Raw genomic sequence first — 18,069 nt, 5'->3', positions numbered from 1 at the left:
TAAAAAAAAAGAAAAAAAATAGCGCCGCAGGGGAAAATTTTCGCGCGATTTTTTATTCCAAATTTTCACTATATTATGAATATATTATATATGTATGTTCTTTTTTATATATTAAATATCCTATATAAAAAAGAATAGTTCAAAAATTTTAACTTTTCTTAAACGAAACCTAAGAAGCAAGAAATATGTAAATACTGTAAAAGAATAAATGAATAAAAAGACAGAATGTTATGGTTTGTAACTGTATTTGATGGCATCAATCAGCTTTTCAAAAGGATCATCGTGATTTTTAATTATTGACTTGCGCCAAAGATACTCTACAATAATATCCGCGAAGTTGCTTGGATTGTTATAGTTATCCTTTTGAAAGAACCGTTTTACCACACTCCATTGAGATACTATCCTCTGCGTATGAATAATATCGCTCGTCACAAACGGATTGTCCGGGTCGCTGTGGTTTACTTTTAGGTGCTCATACCCATGATCGCGAAGGCAGTCGTATGCTTCCCAGTCATCCGTGTGAATTGTTGTGCCTTCCGCAACATGCTTTTTAATCAAAGGTATGAGCACCTCCGCCGAACGCACGTTGTCCGGACATACCTCCAGCCTTAAATCTTCGCTGCCGCTCTCTATCATACCGAGAACCCAATGGCCTTCCACTCTTCTCCCTAAATTAACAACAGAAATATTTTAATTAATAAAATGTTTTGTATTGCAGGCATACAAAATTTACCTTTATTATATTTTCTTTTGCCGAATTTGCTTTCGTCTATTTGCACGATTTTACCCGGTCCTCCTATTTTTCCTTTGGACTCCTGCTTGTCAACCTGATATGTTACAACAGCCTCACGGCAATAACTGTACCAGTCAGTTATTGTTTCGTTAGACAAGCAGGAGCCCTCGACGAAATTTTCTTCTCTCGTCATGGCATTCGACCAGTGATGTGCATACCCATACATGATGTGAAAAATATGGGGGAGCGAAATCTTGGCATTTTCAAACCAAGTCCCGCTCGCTCTAGACACCCCAGATTTATTTCGGCATGACGATTTTCTGCACCGAAAAATGCCCAGTGAGCTGTTGCCCCTCATTTGCAGTGACATCTGTGTCTTATGTATTTTACACAATTTCGACCGCAGAATGAGGCCGTTATCCTCGGCAAATTGGACGCACTGCTCTGTTGTCCCCAATCTCCTTATCACCTTAGCAAAATTCCATCGCTGCTTTATTTCAGCAGCAGTGAGAACATTGCTTTTGGAAATTGCTGCTTCTTGCGAAATCCTTCCACTGCTTGTGGAAGGTATATTTTCATCTAAAAAGTATATTAATATAATACAATATATATATGTTTTATAAAAAATAAATTACCTGCTTCCACTTGACTCATTTTGTATTATTAAATATAATCTTAATCACTTAATCGAAAACGGCTCCGACTCCATGCACTACCCCTTCACTTGTTTTGAGAGAAATATTACGAATTTTCCAATGAAATTGACAGGAGATGTTGATTTCGTGCTTATTTTGCTAAAACTAGCACCAACACTGTTCAGTTAATAATAGTTTTTAAGTTATTTGTTGATAAAATTTGTCTTTTACCTTCACCAAATTTTGATACAATAAGTGCACTTATCACATTTATTTTAATAAATATTCAAACTATATTAACATACACACACGTTTTTAATTGCATTTATAACTTGCAAACACTTGCGCGCCAGCTAAATTTACAATAACTGAAAAGCATGGCTGAATGGAGTGCTGCCAGAAACAAAAAATAAAAAAAAAAATAGAATGCGATTGAAAACGAAGCAACATAGGAACATAATTTCCACACACTCTTTTTTGTTAGAATAATGAGGGAATGGGGGCTTACAACCTCTAAGGTGTATATATTGAGTTCATAAATATATATAAAAACAATGTCAAGTCATAATCATTGAGAGACAACTTGCAGGGGTTGCACGGTTACTCGAAAAGTACGTGAACACAGCCAGCGTAATATTTTTTTGTGATGGCAACTCTTTGGTGTGTGGATAAAATGTGACATTTTCTTAAAGCAATTTTTCACGTATTTTGGTGTTGACCTTTCGTGTGAAATTTCTAATCTTATTTAGTTTGTTCAAGAAACTGAGAATAAATCAGACAAATATCTGTGTGATGTCATTATCTAGTATTTTACCTTCGCCGTCGAACCCAGTTTGGGACAGGGAAGATGAGCGCCGCGTAGCACAGAAATCGAAGATAGTCGGAGCGCCTATGGGTGCGTTGGTATCAGCAAAGATTGCTGCACCACCGTATTGCCAGCGTAAGGATTGGATACCGCGTACAGAAGCGGATTTCGGGGATGGTGGTGCTTTCCCTGAAATTCATGTGGCACAATATCCACTGGGTAAGTCACAAAATCTAAACACAAATTATTAAAAATTAGCATTACGATTTTGTAGGTATGGGAAGTCCCTCTAATTTAAACAAGAAGTCAAATGCTTTGGCTGTGCGTTTGGATGAAAAAGGAAAAATAAAATATGATGCTATTGCCCGCCAAGGCCACGGGAAGGATAAAATAGTTTATTCTTCAATTACGCAGTTGCTTCCCGCTGAAGTGCTTGCTGAAGACGCTGAAGAATTACAGCGTCCTGATGCCGAGACAGTTGAAGACACCACCGAAGAAACGAGACGCGCTTTGGAGAAATTGACAAATGCAAAGATAGCTGCAGCTATGCCTGTCCGTCATGCCGAGAAAACTGCTCCAGCGCAGTATATACGCTATACACCTTCTCAACAAGGTGATGCTTTCAATTCCGGAGCGAAGCAACGCGTTATACGCATGGTGGAGGCACAACAAGATCCAATGGAACCGCCAAAATTTCGGATTAACAAGAAAATACCACGTGGACCACCATCGCCCCCAGCACCTGTGCTGCATTCGCCATCGCGCAAGGTTACAGTTAAAGAGCAAAAAGAATGGAAAATACCACCTTGCATCTCAAATTGGAAAAACGCGAAAGGTTATACAATTCCTTTGGATAAACGATTGGCAGCCGATGGACGTGGATTGCAGCAAGTTCACATTAGTGAAAAATTTGCAAAAATGGCAGAGGCTTTATATATAGCTGATCGTAAGGCGCGTGAGGCGGTAGAGGCGCGTGCTACACTCGAGAAGAAATTGGCACAGAAAGAAAAGGAAAAGAAAGAGGATATGTTAAGAATGATGGCACAGCGTGCACGAGAGGAACGTGCTGGACTGCGTCAACCCGAAGACCCAGCTGCAATTAATCCAGAAACACGTGAGCGTAACGAGCTAAGAGCTGAACGTCACCGTGAACGCCAACGAGATAGAAATTTGGCTCGAGCTGCACCAGAGAAACGGTCGAAATTGCAGCGTGAACGTGAACGAGACATTTCCGAACAAATAGCACTTGGTATGCCTGCAAAAACATCTGGTAATGGTGAAACATTATTTGATCAACGTCTCTTCAACACCACAAAGGGTATGGATTCAGGTTATGGCGACGACGAAGCATATAATGTGTATGACAAGCCGTGGCGTGATTCCAATTCATTGGCTTCTCATTTATATCGGCCGAGCAAGCAGATAGATAATGATGCATACGGCGCGGACTTGGACCGCATTGTGAATACACAAAGATTTGTACCAGATAAAGAGTTTTCAGGTACTTCTCGAGGTGCAGGTGGTGCCGCCCAGCGTTCTGGCCCAGTACAATTCGAGAAGGAGGAGGATCCATTCGGCTTAGATCAGTTCTTGAACATGGCTAAGAAAGCACCAAAGCGTTCAGATGATAAGGGCGATCGCTCCAATTCCGAGAAGAAGCGCAGAAAAGACTAAAGAAACAGCTGAACACATTCATTAGTTGTATAAGTTATATGTAGTTTCTTTAGTTTTCGTTTGACGGCCACTCAAAATATTTAAATGTAGGAAATTTTGAAAACAGTTTACTTAATTTAATTTGTCGGCGTTTCCTATATATGGAGTGAGTTATGCAAGCAAATAAAATGTGCATTGAATATGTACTTCATCTCGTTTAGTTATTTAACTTAAAACTACAATTTGAGTTAAGTAATTTGCCATTAAAAGTTACTTCGTTAAATATCTATTTTCAGGAATATACATTAAATACTTTTGTTTACTTTCAATCGAAAATGTATCGTTCTACTTTCTCATATAGCAGTTAAAAGATTGCATATATATTTTTTTGATATTAGTAAATAATCCCAACGGTTTCGATAGAAAAATATTAAACTATCTATGAAACTTTGTATCGTACTTCATTGGAAAAGCAATTCAAATACCTTTATTTCTGGGTAAATAACTTTTCTTATGAGTTTGTGAGAAAATAAAATGTTGATGAAAATATACGAAAAAAATGTTTTTTTTTTCTTCAAAAGTGAACTACTGGTAAGCATTATTTCATTAAAAATTATATTCAGTTGCCTTACATCTGACATCATATGTCCATTTTTAAATTTTGCTTTCGGCGAATTTCATTATTGCAAATCGTAAATGAATCTTTTAAAAAGAAAACAGAATAAGCCTTGCACTCCTAACAGTGCACATCGATATATACGAACTGGGCTCTATTAAGACGACGCCAAGTTGTGAAAACGTCGATTATTTTTTCTGGAGTAACGTCAGGTTATTTGTTTTTCATCAACAAGCCAACCACTTTAGAAGAGCTCGATTCCAATTTTCAAGACGCTCCGTTCAATATGGATTATTAAAACTTGACTGACCGCTTGAAAGAGGCCGTTTAACTGTAGTTGGTGGCATGAATGTAGCTTCAAACTAAAGCTATAATCAATATTTTTTGCTTGAATTTATTTTCTTATCGTTGGTATGTTGTCACCTAAAACTACATACATATGTGTTTGTTTCCTGTATTGACGTCACTTAAGTATGTAAAAATCGCCAAGAACAAAGTAGCGGTTTGCGGCTGGTGGTGTCCAAATATTTTTATTGTGAATATACATTATTATTGTGAATATACATCGGAGAAAGAGGAAGCAAGGTTTGGAACTACTTGTAGGGATGCAACATTGCTAATAAAAGCATCGATATTTCTCAAAACTAATACATCGATGTTTATGAATGATACCTTGATGGGTTTAATTTTTTATTTAGTAATAAGTTCATCGTAACGATTTTGTACAGATACGGAAATATATTTTTATGGAATCCACTTTGGAGGTGACGAGAAAAAAACATATGAAATATTAGTCAACTTTGGGTTTGTCATTTTCGCTTGTACTGATTTAAAAATTTGTATGTGTTAATTTTTTAGGATAACTCCATATGTCACATTCCCAGCTATTACCATTCGCGGACTCCTCAGGGGAGTCATTTCCCGTAACCGTATATTGTATGCTTATCACGTAATTATTTATATGCATATGTGAATACTTTGTAATAGACAGTCGGATGACTGAAAAGAAGCACCTTAAAAATAAATAATTGGCGCTTACACCCTTTTCGGTGGAGCTCCTCTTCTTTGTTGTGTGCATTTTGATGTTTTTCCACAAATGGGGGGATCCACAATCCGACTCCGTGCGGCAAATATTTTTTATGACGATATTTTTCATGACAGAAATATATTCGAAGGTTTGATATTGCCTACCGAAGGGCGATCACGACTAGAAAAAAAATTGTTTTACCGTTTAGGTGTTTCATGGAGGGAGATTCGAACTTGCGTACTCCCAAATGGTAGTCACGTCTAACTCGCTTCCAGTTTTGGACTACGGCCACCAATCTGGCGATTTGTAATGGCTAATGCAACCCAAGGCGAATAGAGTATCTAAGGTGGCAACATTAAAAAACAGTTACTTTATATTTCGCGATTTTGACAAGTCTGACGTCAGTACAGTTCGCAATACAAAACAAAAAAAGTTGGAGAAATTGCATGTTGGGGAAAATTCTGTGTATAAATTGGTATTATTGTGATTTGTGAGATTTAAACTAATCAAACTAATGCAAACTAACTAATGCGTTGTTACGCAAAAGACGCCATGGCAAATAGTATGTGTAATTTCATGTGTTTGGTTCTTTCCATTGTTTTCGCCTACTCTTCTTCTTCACAAGCAAGTAATTCCTCTTCCTTTTGCTTGTTTATTAATCCGCTCTTCCGCACGGCGAACTCGGAAGGCGTATTCTGTTTGTCAATCATTCTTGAACGCAACCCTCTAAACTACATACATTAACAGATGTTTCAGTGTACTAAAAAAGTTGATTGGTCAACGATATATCGATGCTTCGCGGATGTCGACATCGATATTTAACTTGAATCCCTAACGTCGTATTGCTGTTTGTTTTGGTAATAGCGGCGTATAAAATAGAATTTTATTTTATTTCTGAAATGGCCTCAGCAGTGAAAAGGCCACATTCCGTCACGGAAACCATCGAGGTGGCACAGAAGTCTTCGAAAAAAATTCGTATTCAAACAACAGCCAAAAATGGCACGGGCAGTCGAATATTGCAAGTATTGGTATCTTTGGAGGGAGTTCCGTCCGGACACGGTCAACAGAGTAGTAAGGAATTGTTGGAAGTTCTAGTAAAGATTGCCGATGAGTTAGTTTTGGAAGATGCACAAGTTGGTGAAATACAAGATGTTATACGCCGCCTAATGGAAATATTCCGTCAAGAACGTGATGGAGACACCACTGTGCGGGTCAAGATTCTTGGCTTGCTTGCCGATTTCTCTGATGTGCGAGTACCCGAAGTGGTAAACGCGTTAATCGATGGAATTATTGCCGTCTTGAAGCAAGAGCGATCACAGAAAGTAATCGCACAAGGGTTGTACAGTCTACACAAGATTGGTATAAACAATTTAAAACTATTACCATCAACGCATGTCATCAAAATTGCGCACTTTGCCCAACAACAACTCACTTCCGACTCTCATCATACTCAAAAATATGCCTTGTTGGTGTTATCAGCGTTTGTTACATTAAATGATGCCCGGAAAGGAGTAATGGATCTAATAGGGCACTATGCAGATTCACAAGATTCGGGAGTACGCTCGCAAGCACTGCGTTCGATTTTGTGCTTAGGGGAACGCGGTGCTACTTTATCACCAAATCTCTATCAACGAGCTGTGGAAGCAATGAAAGACGACTACGAATGTGTACGGAAGGAAGCTTTACAATTAGTTTTTCAACTTGGTGTAAGCCATCCGGATCACATGATAGCTAGTGGCGGAGATGAAGACGAGGAAATACGTTTAATTGATGCGGCGTTTGGTAAAGTCTGTGGAGCACTCTGCGATCTTTCCATACAAATACGTACACAAGTATGTTGCATATAATTTTTAACTATAAATATTTTCTATGTACGATACAAATTTTCTTTCTATTACCATAGGCTGCAGAACACTTAGGTCTCATGACTCAAGTCAGCTCTGAATTCCTGCATCAGACGCTCGACAAAAAGTTAATGAGTAATTTACGTCGTAAGAAAACGGCCCATGAGCGTGGTGCGCAGTTGGTGGCGAGCGGTGAGTGGTCGACTGGTAAACGTTGGGCTGATGATGCACCACAGGAACGACTGGATTCCAAATCGATCTCGCTGGTGGCTAGTGGCGCGTGTGGTGCTTTAGTGCATGGTTTAGAGGACGAATTTTTAGAAGTCCGTACAGCTGCTGTAGATTCCATGTGCAAATTAGCGTTAAGCAATCCAGATTTTGCGGTGACCTGCCTGGACTTTCTAGTAGATATGTTCAACGATGAAATCGAAGATGTGCGCTTGAAGGCAATTTATAGCCTCACTGCAATAGCTCGTCACATTGTATTACGCGAGGATCAACTGGAAATTATGTTAAGTTCTTTAGAAGACTACTCGGTTGATGTACGTGAGGGGTTGCACTTAATGCTGGGTGCTTGTCGCGTCTCCACACAGGTAAATTGAAATGTAAACTTGTGCCGTTGCTTGTTTTCGTTTTTTTTCAGCTATTTTTTAGATTTAATTTAATGTAATTAAAATATTTACTTTTTCAGGCATGCCTCTTAATGGTTGTTCAAAAATTACTTGATGTGCTCTCCAAGTATCCGCAAGATAAAAACTCTACTTTCGGCTGTATGCGTAAAATTGGACAAAAGCATCCTAACCTCTGTATGGCCGTCACTTCCCACCTTTTGCAAGATCATCCATTTTTTGATAGCGCGGAACGCGATGTGGAAGATCCTGCATACCTTTGCATATTAATTTTACTCTTCAACGCCGCCGAGCATCTGGTGCCGTTAATCAGTCTGTTTCCAGATGTAACACTGAAACATTATGCCTACCTGCGAGATGCAATGCCTCAAATTGTGCCTCAACTACCCATAGAAGGTGCTTCTACTACAAAGCCCATCAACCCCTTAAAAGGCGCAGAGAGCTCTCGGGAGTACTTGAATACAATACTCCAACATATACATGACATTTTTAGTATAGTGCGCGATAGAGTTCCCTTATTGAAAACGGCCCAGTGCAATCTGCAGCGGCTGGGTGAAATCGACCCGGAAATGTATGGTACCGCAAACTTCTTAGAAACATTCTTGGCCGCGCAAATACAATTGGATCAGCTGCAAAGCTGCACAACTACGCAGCGCAGTCGCGCACCACTAAAGGAGTCCTTGGTGCAACTCATTCGCAATTGCTTAAAATTGCAGCACATCTTCTCAGGGCTCACCTACGGCGATATGTTGCTTGTCAAACAAATTTGCTTGCGTGCATGTGCACTACATCTGGTACTTATCGTGAGGGATCGCTCACAAAGCGCGCTTGGGCCTTGCCAGATGCTACTCCAGACGGCTGCAGATATTAGTAATTTCCTTGACGAAAAGGAAGAATTTCAACCAGATCCCTTTACGACTTCGTTGCTTACGCAGTTGGGTAACATTTCTGATCCAAAACCGGGACGTGTATTTCGTGAAATTTTGCCTTTGGTACAAAGCGCTTCGCCGGTGCGTATGCCTCCGGCGAACGTCAACATACGTATGTGTGTTGCACGCATTGTCGAGCCGTGTGCTCAAATGGCGCAGGACAACGTTATTAAAGTAACCGCTGGTTTGATTGCAGCGCTGCCCTTTGTTGCCGAATTCGATAACTTGCAGGAAACACAGAAGCAGGAAATGCGTATTAAAATTAAATATCCCGATCAACACGTGCATACAGTCGTACCAAAGCTGGCCGACTTTAAGAAAATTATGACCGAGCAGGGCGAACATGAGACCAGCATGCGATTGCGCACCACTATTCTGCTCTCACACAGCGTTTGGACGGAGGCATCGTCGGTGGATATTACGCTGTGTCTAGCTGTGCGGCCGGGCACTGAGTTGGAGTTGTGCAAACCGGCGAAAATATTATTCGCACCGAAACCAGTACGACGTGGAGTGTAACATGGAAATGGAAAACGGTTTTCAGTATGTAGGTTTATTTGTGTGTATATTTTCGTTAATGAATTCAGAGTATTTCGCACAGCAACATGTGTAACAAAATTAAATAGCACCGTTATATATTTGCAAAACAACAGAACATTTATTTTCTCAACAACAAAAAAGGCACTACATCAATGATAATTTAACAAAAACATTTGATTGTATTAAAGTTTACATAAGTTCCCAAATATCTTGCATAGAATTGTCATTTATAATTTCTCACTTACTAACGGGTATGTTTTAATTTATAAAATTGCTAAAAATCCTTAAAATTGTTATCAGCGAGTTTAAAATTTTTGTTTTTTTTTTATTATTTTTTATTATACTGTGGAGATATGAATTTAATAATTTCTTTCAAATATCCTTCCGCATTCGTTCGATGGGTTTACGTCCTTGTATGCGGAAACGTTTCGTCCCTGAAGAGTTCTGGGAATTCTGAATAACTGCAACTGATCTGGGATCCATCGTATATGAGCGTTTTCGTTTTTGGTTTTGCAATTGTGCTTCATCAATGAGGGATTGTGTTCGGATGAGAGATCCTGCAGGGAAATAAGCGCTGGGATGAGCTATATGCGTATTCTGATAGTTTTTGAAAAGCTGTTTAGAGTCTATAGCCTACATAATGCTTGGATGGTTAATCTCTACATTACCGTTTGTTATATAATAAATTTGCCGCATTTTTTTAATATTAGTAGGAAACAATATATGGATAAATAGGTTAAGGGGTTATATACCTTGTGTTTTTCAAAAAAATCAAAATAAATTTTATTTCTTTATCGTAAAGTACAATCCCTTGAGAACACTTTCCAAAAATTTCATAGAGATCTGAGCAATAGATCGAAAGTTACAGCGTTTTAAATTGTGCGTCGTCACGTCCTGAGCGTACGGCCTCATGCGGCGCTTGAAACTTTAAACGCGATTATCTCAAAAACGTGTTTTTCCAAAAATGCTTTTGCGGTGGACGCGATTGCAAAAAAAGTATTCAACCGATTTTTATAATTTTTTTTTTAAATTGTTCGTAATTGATGTCGCCTCTTAGTGAACGATCAACTTTTTATGTATAAATTTTTATTTTGCAGATATGAATTTTTTAATGCCAATTTTAGGACTGTAGAAGTGGAGTTTTTTAAAAACATGTTCCTATTTTCACAAAAATCAAAATATTTAATATATTGATCGTTCACTAAGAAGATATAACCCTATACTAATGAAATCTTTTCGATTTTTTGATTTCAGTTGACTTGGTGGACTTGAATCGCGTCCACCGCAAGCCTCTTCCAAAAAAAGGGTCTTGGGGGAAAACGCCATAACTCCGCCATTTTTAAATATTTTTACACAAACAAAGCCTTTTTTTTCTTTAAACATTGTAATATCCAATAATAAAAACTTTTATACAATAAAATTATTGCTACATATCTTTAAAAAAAACCCAACTTTCGCTAATTTCACCGGACCACAAGGTATATAACCCCTTAAACTTGGGTACGGCAGTGAACAGTAGCGAGTGCACAGTACGAATCACCAACACCAATTCAAGAAAATCGCAACATTGGCATAGCATTCTGCTATCGAAGCCCAATATTCCTAGTGTCACAACGTGGGTAACCACTCAAACAATACTAAAAATGTACGCCAGTATTCCAATAAATAGAGTTCCTTGCATTAAATTTAGATTTATTAGAGGTTTGCACTTCGACCCCATGGTCTTTTGTGTCCTCTACTCATCACAGTACCTCATCCAGACCCAGTTCTCTTATTAAACTTAAGATAGAGCTGGGTTGGACTGAGTGCATGTGCCTTTCTTCCGGCTGCCGAGATGTCCGTCCGGCCGAGTTGTCCGCGCTATAGCGCTGCATTCAAGGAGAAGATGCATTGGAGTCTCCTGGGATCCCGATCATGTGCATTCGTTACATTAATGCACCGAGCATTTCAACACGTCCCAGTTGGGACAGCATCATTACGACTTGTGAGCTTCTACGTTATTAGAACGAAATGGATTTAAATCCGGCAAAGGACTGTTATAATAACAATATCATCGCTGGCAAGGAGAGAGAACTAGCGCGAAAACTAGGAGCCCTCCACCCGAACTCCGCTTGGGATGGTGCTCAACGAAGTGAACGTGCATCCTGACTTCTGACGTGAAAAACACTACAAAAAAAAACTCGATAATCATAAGATCATATCGGAAGCCGTTTCCCAATTGATATCGCAGGGTACATTATCCTTATTTAGTCGGTAAACGAAAAAGATGACCTTGACGTTCCTACGACAGTCGATTCTATGTTACCCGAACGATCCGGACTTATATGCGGCCAAGGAGTGTCACTCCAGCAACAGTTCCCAAGCATGTATGGCGAAGGTTTATTCTGCTACAACAACAGCAACCTTTACGAAACCCTCTTGGGGCTGATTGCTACAACAATATGTTGGGAAGTTTTCGACAGCCGAATTCTTGATTTGTTAATGGGTCGAAAATATAATATAAAATTTAAGATGTTTCAATATTTGTTGCCCAAGATCGGGTTCTTGCACAAATAGGTATGTTCATACATATGATGATGTTCAGAACGAAGCCGGCTTTCTGTAACAATAGATATATTTATTCTGTGCATGTGGGAGCGTAGTCGGCTGTCTCCGGTTTGCCGCCCCAACAGCAATATATCAAAATTTTTGGGGATGTTTCACGTTGTTATGCTTTTGTCAGTCCTTACTGGTATCGTGATATTTTTCCAATGAATCCCAACCTGTATAAGACAATCTGATATTCACACAGATGATTTGGCTTCATAGATGAGATGATGACATGGGCGTTCAAGTGCTTAAAGTCGTCTTGACCCGTACCCACGTAATTGCAGAAAACTGGAGGATGTTTTGTCGCTAACTGACCTCTATCTATGCGAACTGCTTGGGCAAGCTCTAGAGGGAAGAGAGAATAACCTTCGTACTAAAGCCGGGCAAGAGCTCACATGTATTCCCTAAGGATTTCAAGTTATTCAGTCTGCCTTTCTGTTGAAAGCCATTGGAAAGTTGATTTACCTGCATATAAGTGGACTCCTTTGGGGGCGTTTGCCGCTTGCTCAACTGTCCTACCGGAACCCATTATTAAATTTCTAGTTAAATGGGAGATCGAAACCAATCTCAACAGATTTATCTCCCAGGTGCTCAGCGATAGATCCGTTGTGGATCCGTTGTGGCAAGGCGTTGGCTTACTTTTACATAGCGTCGTCGTTGTTTAAGGGGTTATATACCTTGTGTTTTTCAAAAAAATCAAAATAAATTTTATTTCTTTATCGTAAAGTACAATCCCTTGAGAACATTTTCCAAAAATTTCATAGAGATCTGAGCAATAGATCGAAAGTTACAGCGTTTTAAATTGTGCGTCGTCACGTCCTGAGCGTACGGCCTCATGCGGCGCTTGAAACTTTAAACGCGATTATCTCAAAAACGTGTTTTTCCAAAAATGCTTTTGCGGTGGACGCGATTGCAAAAAAAGTATTCAACCGATTTTTAAAATTTTTTTTTTAAATTGTTCGTAGTTGATGTCGCCTCTTAGTGAACGATCAACTTTTTATGTATAAATTTTTATTTTGCAGATATGAATTTTTTAATGCCAATTTTAGGACTGTAGAAGTGGAGTTTTTTAAAAACATGTTCCTATTTTCACAAAAATCAAAATATTTAATATATTGATCGTTCACTAAGAAGATATAACCCTATACTAATGAAATCTTTTCGATTTCTTGATTTCAGTTGACTTGGTGGACTTGAATCGCGTCCACCGCAAGCCTCTTCCAAAAAAAGGGTCTTGGGGGAAAACGCCATAACTCCGCCATTTTTAAATATTTTTACACAAACAAAGCCTTTTTTTCTTTAAACATTGTAATATTTAATAATAAAAACTTTTATACAATAAAATTATTGCTACATATCTTAAAAAAAACCCAACTTTCGCTAATTTCACCGGACCACAAGGTATATAACCCCTTAAGCGGATGTTTTGGTCCGTTTTGTAAGGGGAACGTTTTTGAGTACTCTGTACGAGCTTATACAGGGTGAAATCATCCTATCACCTATTCCTTAACTAGCAGGCAGCGTCCTTCACATGCCTCTTTCCCTTTTCCTCTTCCCATTTCCCTCCTATTCAATTGTACCACAACGGATGAACTAGAATTTTCACCAAAGTGAGCCTCTTCTACGAGATATCCGAGTAAGGTATAAAATGTTTAGTTTGCAAACTTCAATCAATTTATTTTTACTATTTTATAAATAGAACCTTACTTGGTCGCCTCTAACCTAACATGAGAAGGTTATTCCTATCGGGCATCCTATAATGTCCAATACTAATTTACTTCAAATTTTTTAATCGAATTTCTCCCTTAGTCATCTTGTGGTTTTCTGTCCAGAAAGAAAATAGAAACTCTGGCACAACAGCCACGAAATTTTATTTCAATTTCAAGAGACTCGGACTGATCACATTTCCCTGTGGCATTGAAGTTACAGTATGCAACGATTAATTGGAATATATGGGAAAACTCGTTATTTAATCTATCACGTGCGGATTGATTAAGGGGGGAAGCTGGTCTAGAATTTTGAAAAAATCGAAAAATTTTTTTTTGTCTTAAAAGGTGCTTTAGGGTCTTAGAAATAATATACCAAATGAGGGATGCCAGCAAAAATGTCTAAATGCCCAAATTTTTCATTCGACGGCAGTGCCTCGCAGGTATGCCCCGAACGCTATTTACAACTTTAAACGCGTTTTTCTCGAAATCACTTTTTTTAGACTGGCCGAAGACATAACTCGAACAAATCTTTACCGATTCTTACGAAATTTTGACAATACATTCGAAATACCTTTCTCCGGAGACGTACGTAGGATTTTTTATTTATATTACATAGTTTTTTTTTTAATCAACAATTTTATGTCGTTCTTTATAGTGAAAATTGTAACTTTTTGTTCAAACGTGCACCATTTCGCGAAAAAAATATCGAAAAAATCCTACGTACGTCTCTTTCTGTTGTTATATAGAAACTAAAAAAATTTTATTTTTTGATCCAGGACAAAAATTAAGGAGTTTACGTCTTCGGCAATGGACCCACTAGAAAAAAAGGCGCCTTAGGAGAACTGCTGGACAGCGGCCATTTTGAAATTAATTCTGACGAAAAATTTTGTATTTGTACCATGAAAGCTATATTATTAAACCTATTTCACAGATTTTCGATTGATTCCTTTGTTGAGTCAAAATAAATTCATAAAATATGCCCATTTTTTGCGCTCTAGACCAGCTTCCCCCCTTAAGGTACGTCTGCATGTTTGCAGGCCTATTAAGCAGCTGAAGATTGGAGAACAATTCAAATGCAGCACAAAAGTGCTTCTATTGAAAAAAGGATAGTCGAAATACAGCCGCAGCGGCACAGACTTTTGGAGAATTTTTCAGCAAGACAATTGACGCGATCGACATTTCCTGAGAAAAAAGAAAAAGTAAAAAAAAAAAACTTTTCTACGACACTCTAACTCTTCGACTTAATTTCTACTTCCGAAAAATCTCTCTTGAATGATCTATGCAACGGGTTTGTCACTTACCAGCTATGGAAGCGCAACGTTTAATTAGCGAATCGGAACGAATATTTTCGGCTGGTGGTGTCTCAATTTTCTCTTTCGCAGTGCTTTTACGCTTTGGATTCAATCGCATTACGGACCCTAGTAAAGCACCAAATGACCAAGATCGTCCCAGAGTGGTAGCACTTTTTTGGGTAACCTTAGATTTAGGAGTTTCGCCATGTAAGCTCTCGACTCTTTCGTTATCAGAACTGCTTTCCGAGCTCTCAGATACTTCAGATTTTTCGCTTTTTCGAAACGAGATGGAACGAAGTGATGCAGTTTTACTAAGTTCGTGTGATTGGTGTTCACTTTCTACCATCGCGAGTTTTTTATACTTGCGTATAGGCGAAGTGATCGGAGTAAAGAATACATCTGACACTGAAGAGTGGGTACTGCGCGGAGTTTCGGTGACTTTGCTTTTAGCCCTTGAACCTGCATCAGCGGAGTTACTATGTTGCTGTACTGACGCGTACGACAATGTGGATTTCTCCGGCGTATTTACTTTTTCAACAGCGGCACAATTTTCTTTGTCCGTTTGTCCACAATTTTCAATTTCATCAGAGTTTTCGAACTCCTCCTCTTCGCAGGGGGAATCAAATCGTATGAGCTTCTTATTTATGAGTGCCCCTGGAATACGCGTTATGGGTGTCCCAATTGTGGGGGCGTTTTTTTCCATTGCATTGTCAATTTTATCAGTGACAGCATAATAGTCCTGTTGGATTTCACTAAGTGCTGTAGTAGCCGTAATGATTTCAATACTCTGGCAGCTTTTATACATAGAGCTACCGCTGCAAGTTGAAACACCACTGCTATCGCTACTGGTCGACGTTGAAGATGTCGTCGATTTCTCGTCGAGACTTTTGGGCGCAATGCAGATAGGCCCATTACTTAGACGATTCGAAGAAGTTTGGTGCATGTGTTTGGTGCGCGTAATCACAATTGACTCGGTAGTAGTGAGTTTCTGTGATGAGCGTAATACTTCATGGCGTAGATTCGGTGGCTTGGCTGATTTTCGTTCCGCAGAAGCATTGCTCGCTTGAAGCTGACTCATATAAACTTGTTGGCTGTGGATGCGTCGAACCGCAGGCGATAGTCTTAAATCCAGTGGTGAACCAACTGAGCCGCTGTTAATGTCAGTTGCTTGTGCGTCAAACATGTTTTGATGTAATGGCGGCATATCCACGTCGCTAGCTCGTGACAAAGGCAGCACCCCATGCTCAGCGAATGCCTTCTGTATGCTCTTTGACATTACTTGTCTCAAGGGAGTCGCCGTACTTATCTTACTGCGAGAACCGCCCACTTTTAGGTAACGATTAATGCTTTCCAAATGCTGTTTCGATGGCGATCCGGCAGCAACATTCGTCATTGCAACCATTGCCGGACTGTGATTACTCGCTTCAGCACCACTGTGATAAATACTGGATACTTGGCCTCCGGAAGCATTGAAAGTGCGCTCGGTGTGCTTGGTGCAAAGCAGCTCTGCATGCACTGGCGTCGAGGTAGTGCGCACTAGTTGCCCCTGAGGTTTGGCAATGGCATCCAAACTGCGACGTCCCGAACTATTATTGATCGATGAAATATTTTTCAACGAGGAAATACTATCACTGACAAATTCCTCATGAGTCAGCTTACTCTTAGCCTTCCAACGCAAATTAATTAGTGACATTGGTGTGTCGTGGAACTCGCCATGTTGGCGGGCCTGCGGAGACGTTTGCGTAGAAATTGTTACTTTGGCGAAATCTTTCTGCATGGTCACCGAGTCACAGTTGTCGAGGTTATTATAAAAACCTTGGCCAGAATAACAGCATACCGGAATGGGGGTATACGTGCATGTAGAGAAATTTTGCAACTCGTCAAGGCGGTTGTAGACCTACACAGGTAAACAAAAAAAAATATATATATATAGTTGGATTATGAACTGAAGCGCTTTACTGCCTATAAATTTATATATAAACTCTTAGAGCACCTTAGAGCATTTCCGGCAGCGCAGCGGCAGATGATATTGCTCAACATGCGCCAACAACTCCGCATACATATCCCGTTGTAGCGGCATTGGCTTTCGTTCACAAATTGGACAGAAGAGAATTATTTGGTTAGTCTCGGTTTCCTTTAGTCGATCTTCTAACATGGAAGGGTCTAAGTTGGTATTCGCTTGATCTTGATTTTTAGGCTTTTGCACAACTATGGCATGTGTTTTTATTTCATGTTTGTAACGGCACTCGGCACAGCAGAATACTTTCTCGCACACCCTACAAATAACCTTTAAAGTGGACTTTGGATGTTATTTGATTCCGTGGCAGATATTTTGCTTTTACTTACTTCGCTGGGTACTTTCATAATTAATTGAGAACTACAAAACTTAGATCAATTTTATAATTTCTTAGGTTTTTTTTCAACACTTAAAACGATTTAAAAAAGCTGCAAATGTACTACTAAACTATGTATGCACGAATGTGTATTCCAATATGACACGAACATTGTTAGAAATGTATAGTATAAGATTTGCTGAATTAACGGTGTACAAGTGAATACTGAGGATGTTGTTGCTCACAAGCATTTTCGAGACTTGACCTGCTTGCCATCAAATAGAATTTCATATTTATATGCATACACACATATCTATACTAATATTACAAAGAGGAAAACTTTGTTTGTTTGTTTGTTTGTAACGAATAGGCTCAAAAACTACTGGACCGATTTTAAAAATTCTTTCACCATTCGAAAACTACATTATCCAAGAGTAACATGGATTACATTTTATTTTGGAAAAAAATAGGGTTCCGTAAGATATTTGGATTTTTCGGACACAAACTGAAAAAAATCTTATATATAAAATAAAGTCAACTTTTTGTGTGTATTCGCTAACCGGTCGTGTCTGCACCGAATTAAACCAAACTTACACACATTGCTAAGAAGGTATTGAAGATGGTTTCCGCATAGTTTGGATACCTATTGGTGGATAGGGCTCGAGATATAGGTCAAAACGTGGACCCGGGTAACCTTCGGATGTGTATGTACAATATGGGTATCAAATGGAAGCTGTT

At 39.1% G+C, this 18,069-nt stretch overlaps 4 protein-coding genes across 4 annotated transcripts; 2 read left to right on the top strand and 2 right to left on the bottom strand.

The window, feature by feature from the left end:
• Nucleotides 1-228: 228 nt before the first annotated feature.
• Nucleotides 229-1,491, bottom strand: LOC129238650 (uncharacterized). The gene is made up of 3 exons (XM_054873749.1): nt 1,369-1,491; nt 734-1,312; nt 229-668 (listed from the first exon to the last, which is right to left on the bottom strand). The coding sequence occupies exons 1-3, from the start codon at nt 1,385-1,387 to the stop codon at nt 229-231; spliced, it is 1,038 nt and encodes a 345-aa protein (XP_054729724.1). The 5' UTR covers nt 1,388-1,491.
• Nucleotides 1,492-2,031: 540 nt separating this feature from the next.
• Nucleotides 2,032-4,380, top strand: LOC129238878 (puff-specific protein Bx42). The gene is made up of 2 exons (XM_054874101.1): nt 2,032-2,392; nt 2,448-4,380. Exons 1-2 carry the CDS (start codon nt 2,161-2,163, stop codon nt 3,845-3,847), a joined length of 1,632 nt encoding a protein of 543 aa, XP_054730076.1. The 5' UTR covers nt 2,032-2,160; the 3' UTR covers nt 3,848-4,380.
• A 1,924-nt stretch (nt 4,381-6,304) lies between these two features.
• Nucleotides 6,305-9,631, top strand: LOC129237195 (integrator complex subunit 4). The gene is made up of 3 exons (XM_054871712.1): nt 6,305-7,301; nt 7,373-7,906; nt 8,005-9,631. Exons 1-3 carry the CDS (start codon nt 6,369-6,371, stop codon nt 9,385-9,387), a joined length of 2,850 nt encoding a protein of 949 aa, XP_054727687.1. The 5' UTR covers nt 6,305-6,368; the 3' UTR covers nt 9,388-9,631.
• An 88-nt stretch (nt 9,632-9,719) lies between these two features.
• LOC129237196 (mitosis initiation protein fs(1)Ya) lies at nt 9,720-17,512 on the bottom strand. Its single transcript, XM_054871713.1, has 4 exons — nt 17,345-17,512; nt 16,992-17,285; nt 15,008-16,895; nt 9,720-9,965 (listed from the first exon to the last, which is right to left on the bottom strand). Exons 1-4 carry the CDS (start codon nt 17,360-17,362, stop codon nt 9,781-9,783), a joined length of 2,385 nt encoding a protein of 794 aa, XP_054727688.1. The 5' UTR covers nt 17,363-17,512; the 3' UTR covers nt 9,720-9,780.
• Nucleotides 17,513-18,069: the final 557 nt, after the last annotated feature.

Source organism: Anastrepha obliqua, chromosome 2 (assembly GCF_027943255.1).
Source record: "Anastrepha obliqua isolate idAnaObli1 chromosome 2, idAnaObli1_1.0, whole genome shotgun sequence".
Lineage (NCBI taxonomy): Eukaryota > Metazoa > Arthropoda > Insecta > Diptera > Tephritidae > Anastrepha > Anastrepha obliqua.
This window is presented reverse-complemented; position numbering and strand designations above follow the sequence as displayed.

Excerpts from the sequence above, each read along its gene's own strand:
- LOC129238650 (XM_054873749.1), bottom strand. Across the intron at positions 669-733 it reads CAAAAGAAAATATAATAAAG|GGAGAAGAGTGGAAGGCCAT; the intron begins GTAAATTTTGTA and ends TTGTTAATTTAG.
- LOC129238878 (XM_054874101.1), top strand. The coding sequence starts at position 2,161 with ATGTCATTATCTAGTATTTTACCTTCGCCGTCGAACCCAGTTTGGGAC. Across the intron at positions 2,393-2,447 it reads TGTGGCACAATATCCACTGG|GTATGGGAAGTCCCTCTAAT; the intron begins GTAAGTCACAAA and ends ACGATTTTGTAG.
- LOC129237195 (XM_054871712.1), top strand. The coding sequence starts at position 6,369 with ATGGCCTCAGCAGTGAAAAGGCCACATTCCGTCACGGAAACCATCGAG. Across the intron at positions 7,302-7,372 it reads CCATACAAATACGTACACAA|GCTGCAGAACACTTAGGTCT; the intron begins GTATGTTGCATA and ends CTATTACCATAG. Across the intron at positions 7,907-8,004 it reads CTTGTCGCGTCTCCACACAG|GCATGCCTCTTAATGGTTGT; the intron begins GTAAATTGAAAT and ends TTACTTTTTCAG.
- LOC129237196 (XM_054871713.1), bottom strand. Across the intron at positions 16,896-16,991 it reads GCTGCCGGAAATGCTCTAAG|GTCTACAACCGCCTTGACGA; the intron begins GTGCTCTAAGAG and ends TTACCTGTGTAG. Across the intron at positions 9,966-15,007 it reads ACGTTGCGCTTCCATAGCTG|GATCTCTCATCCGAACACAA; the intron begins GTAAGTGACAAA and ends ATTTCCCTGCAG.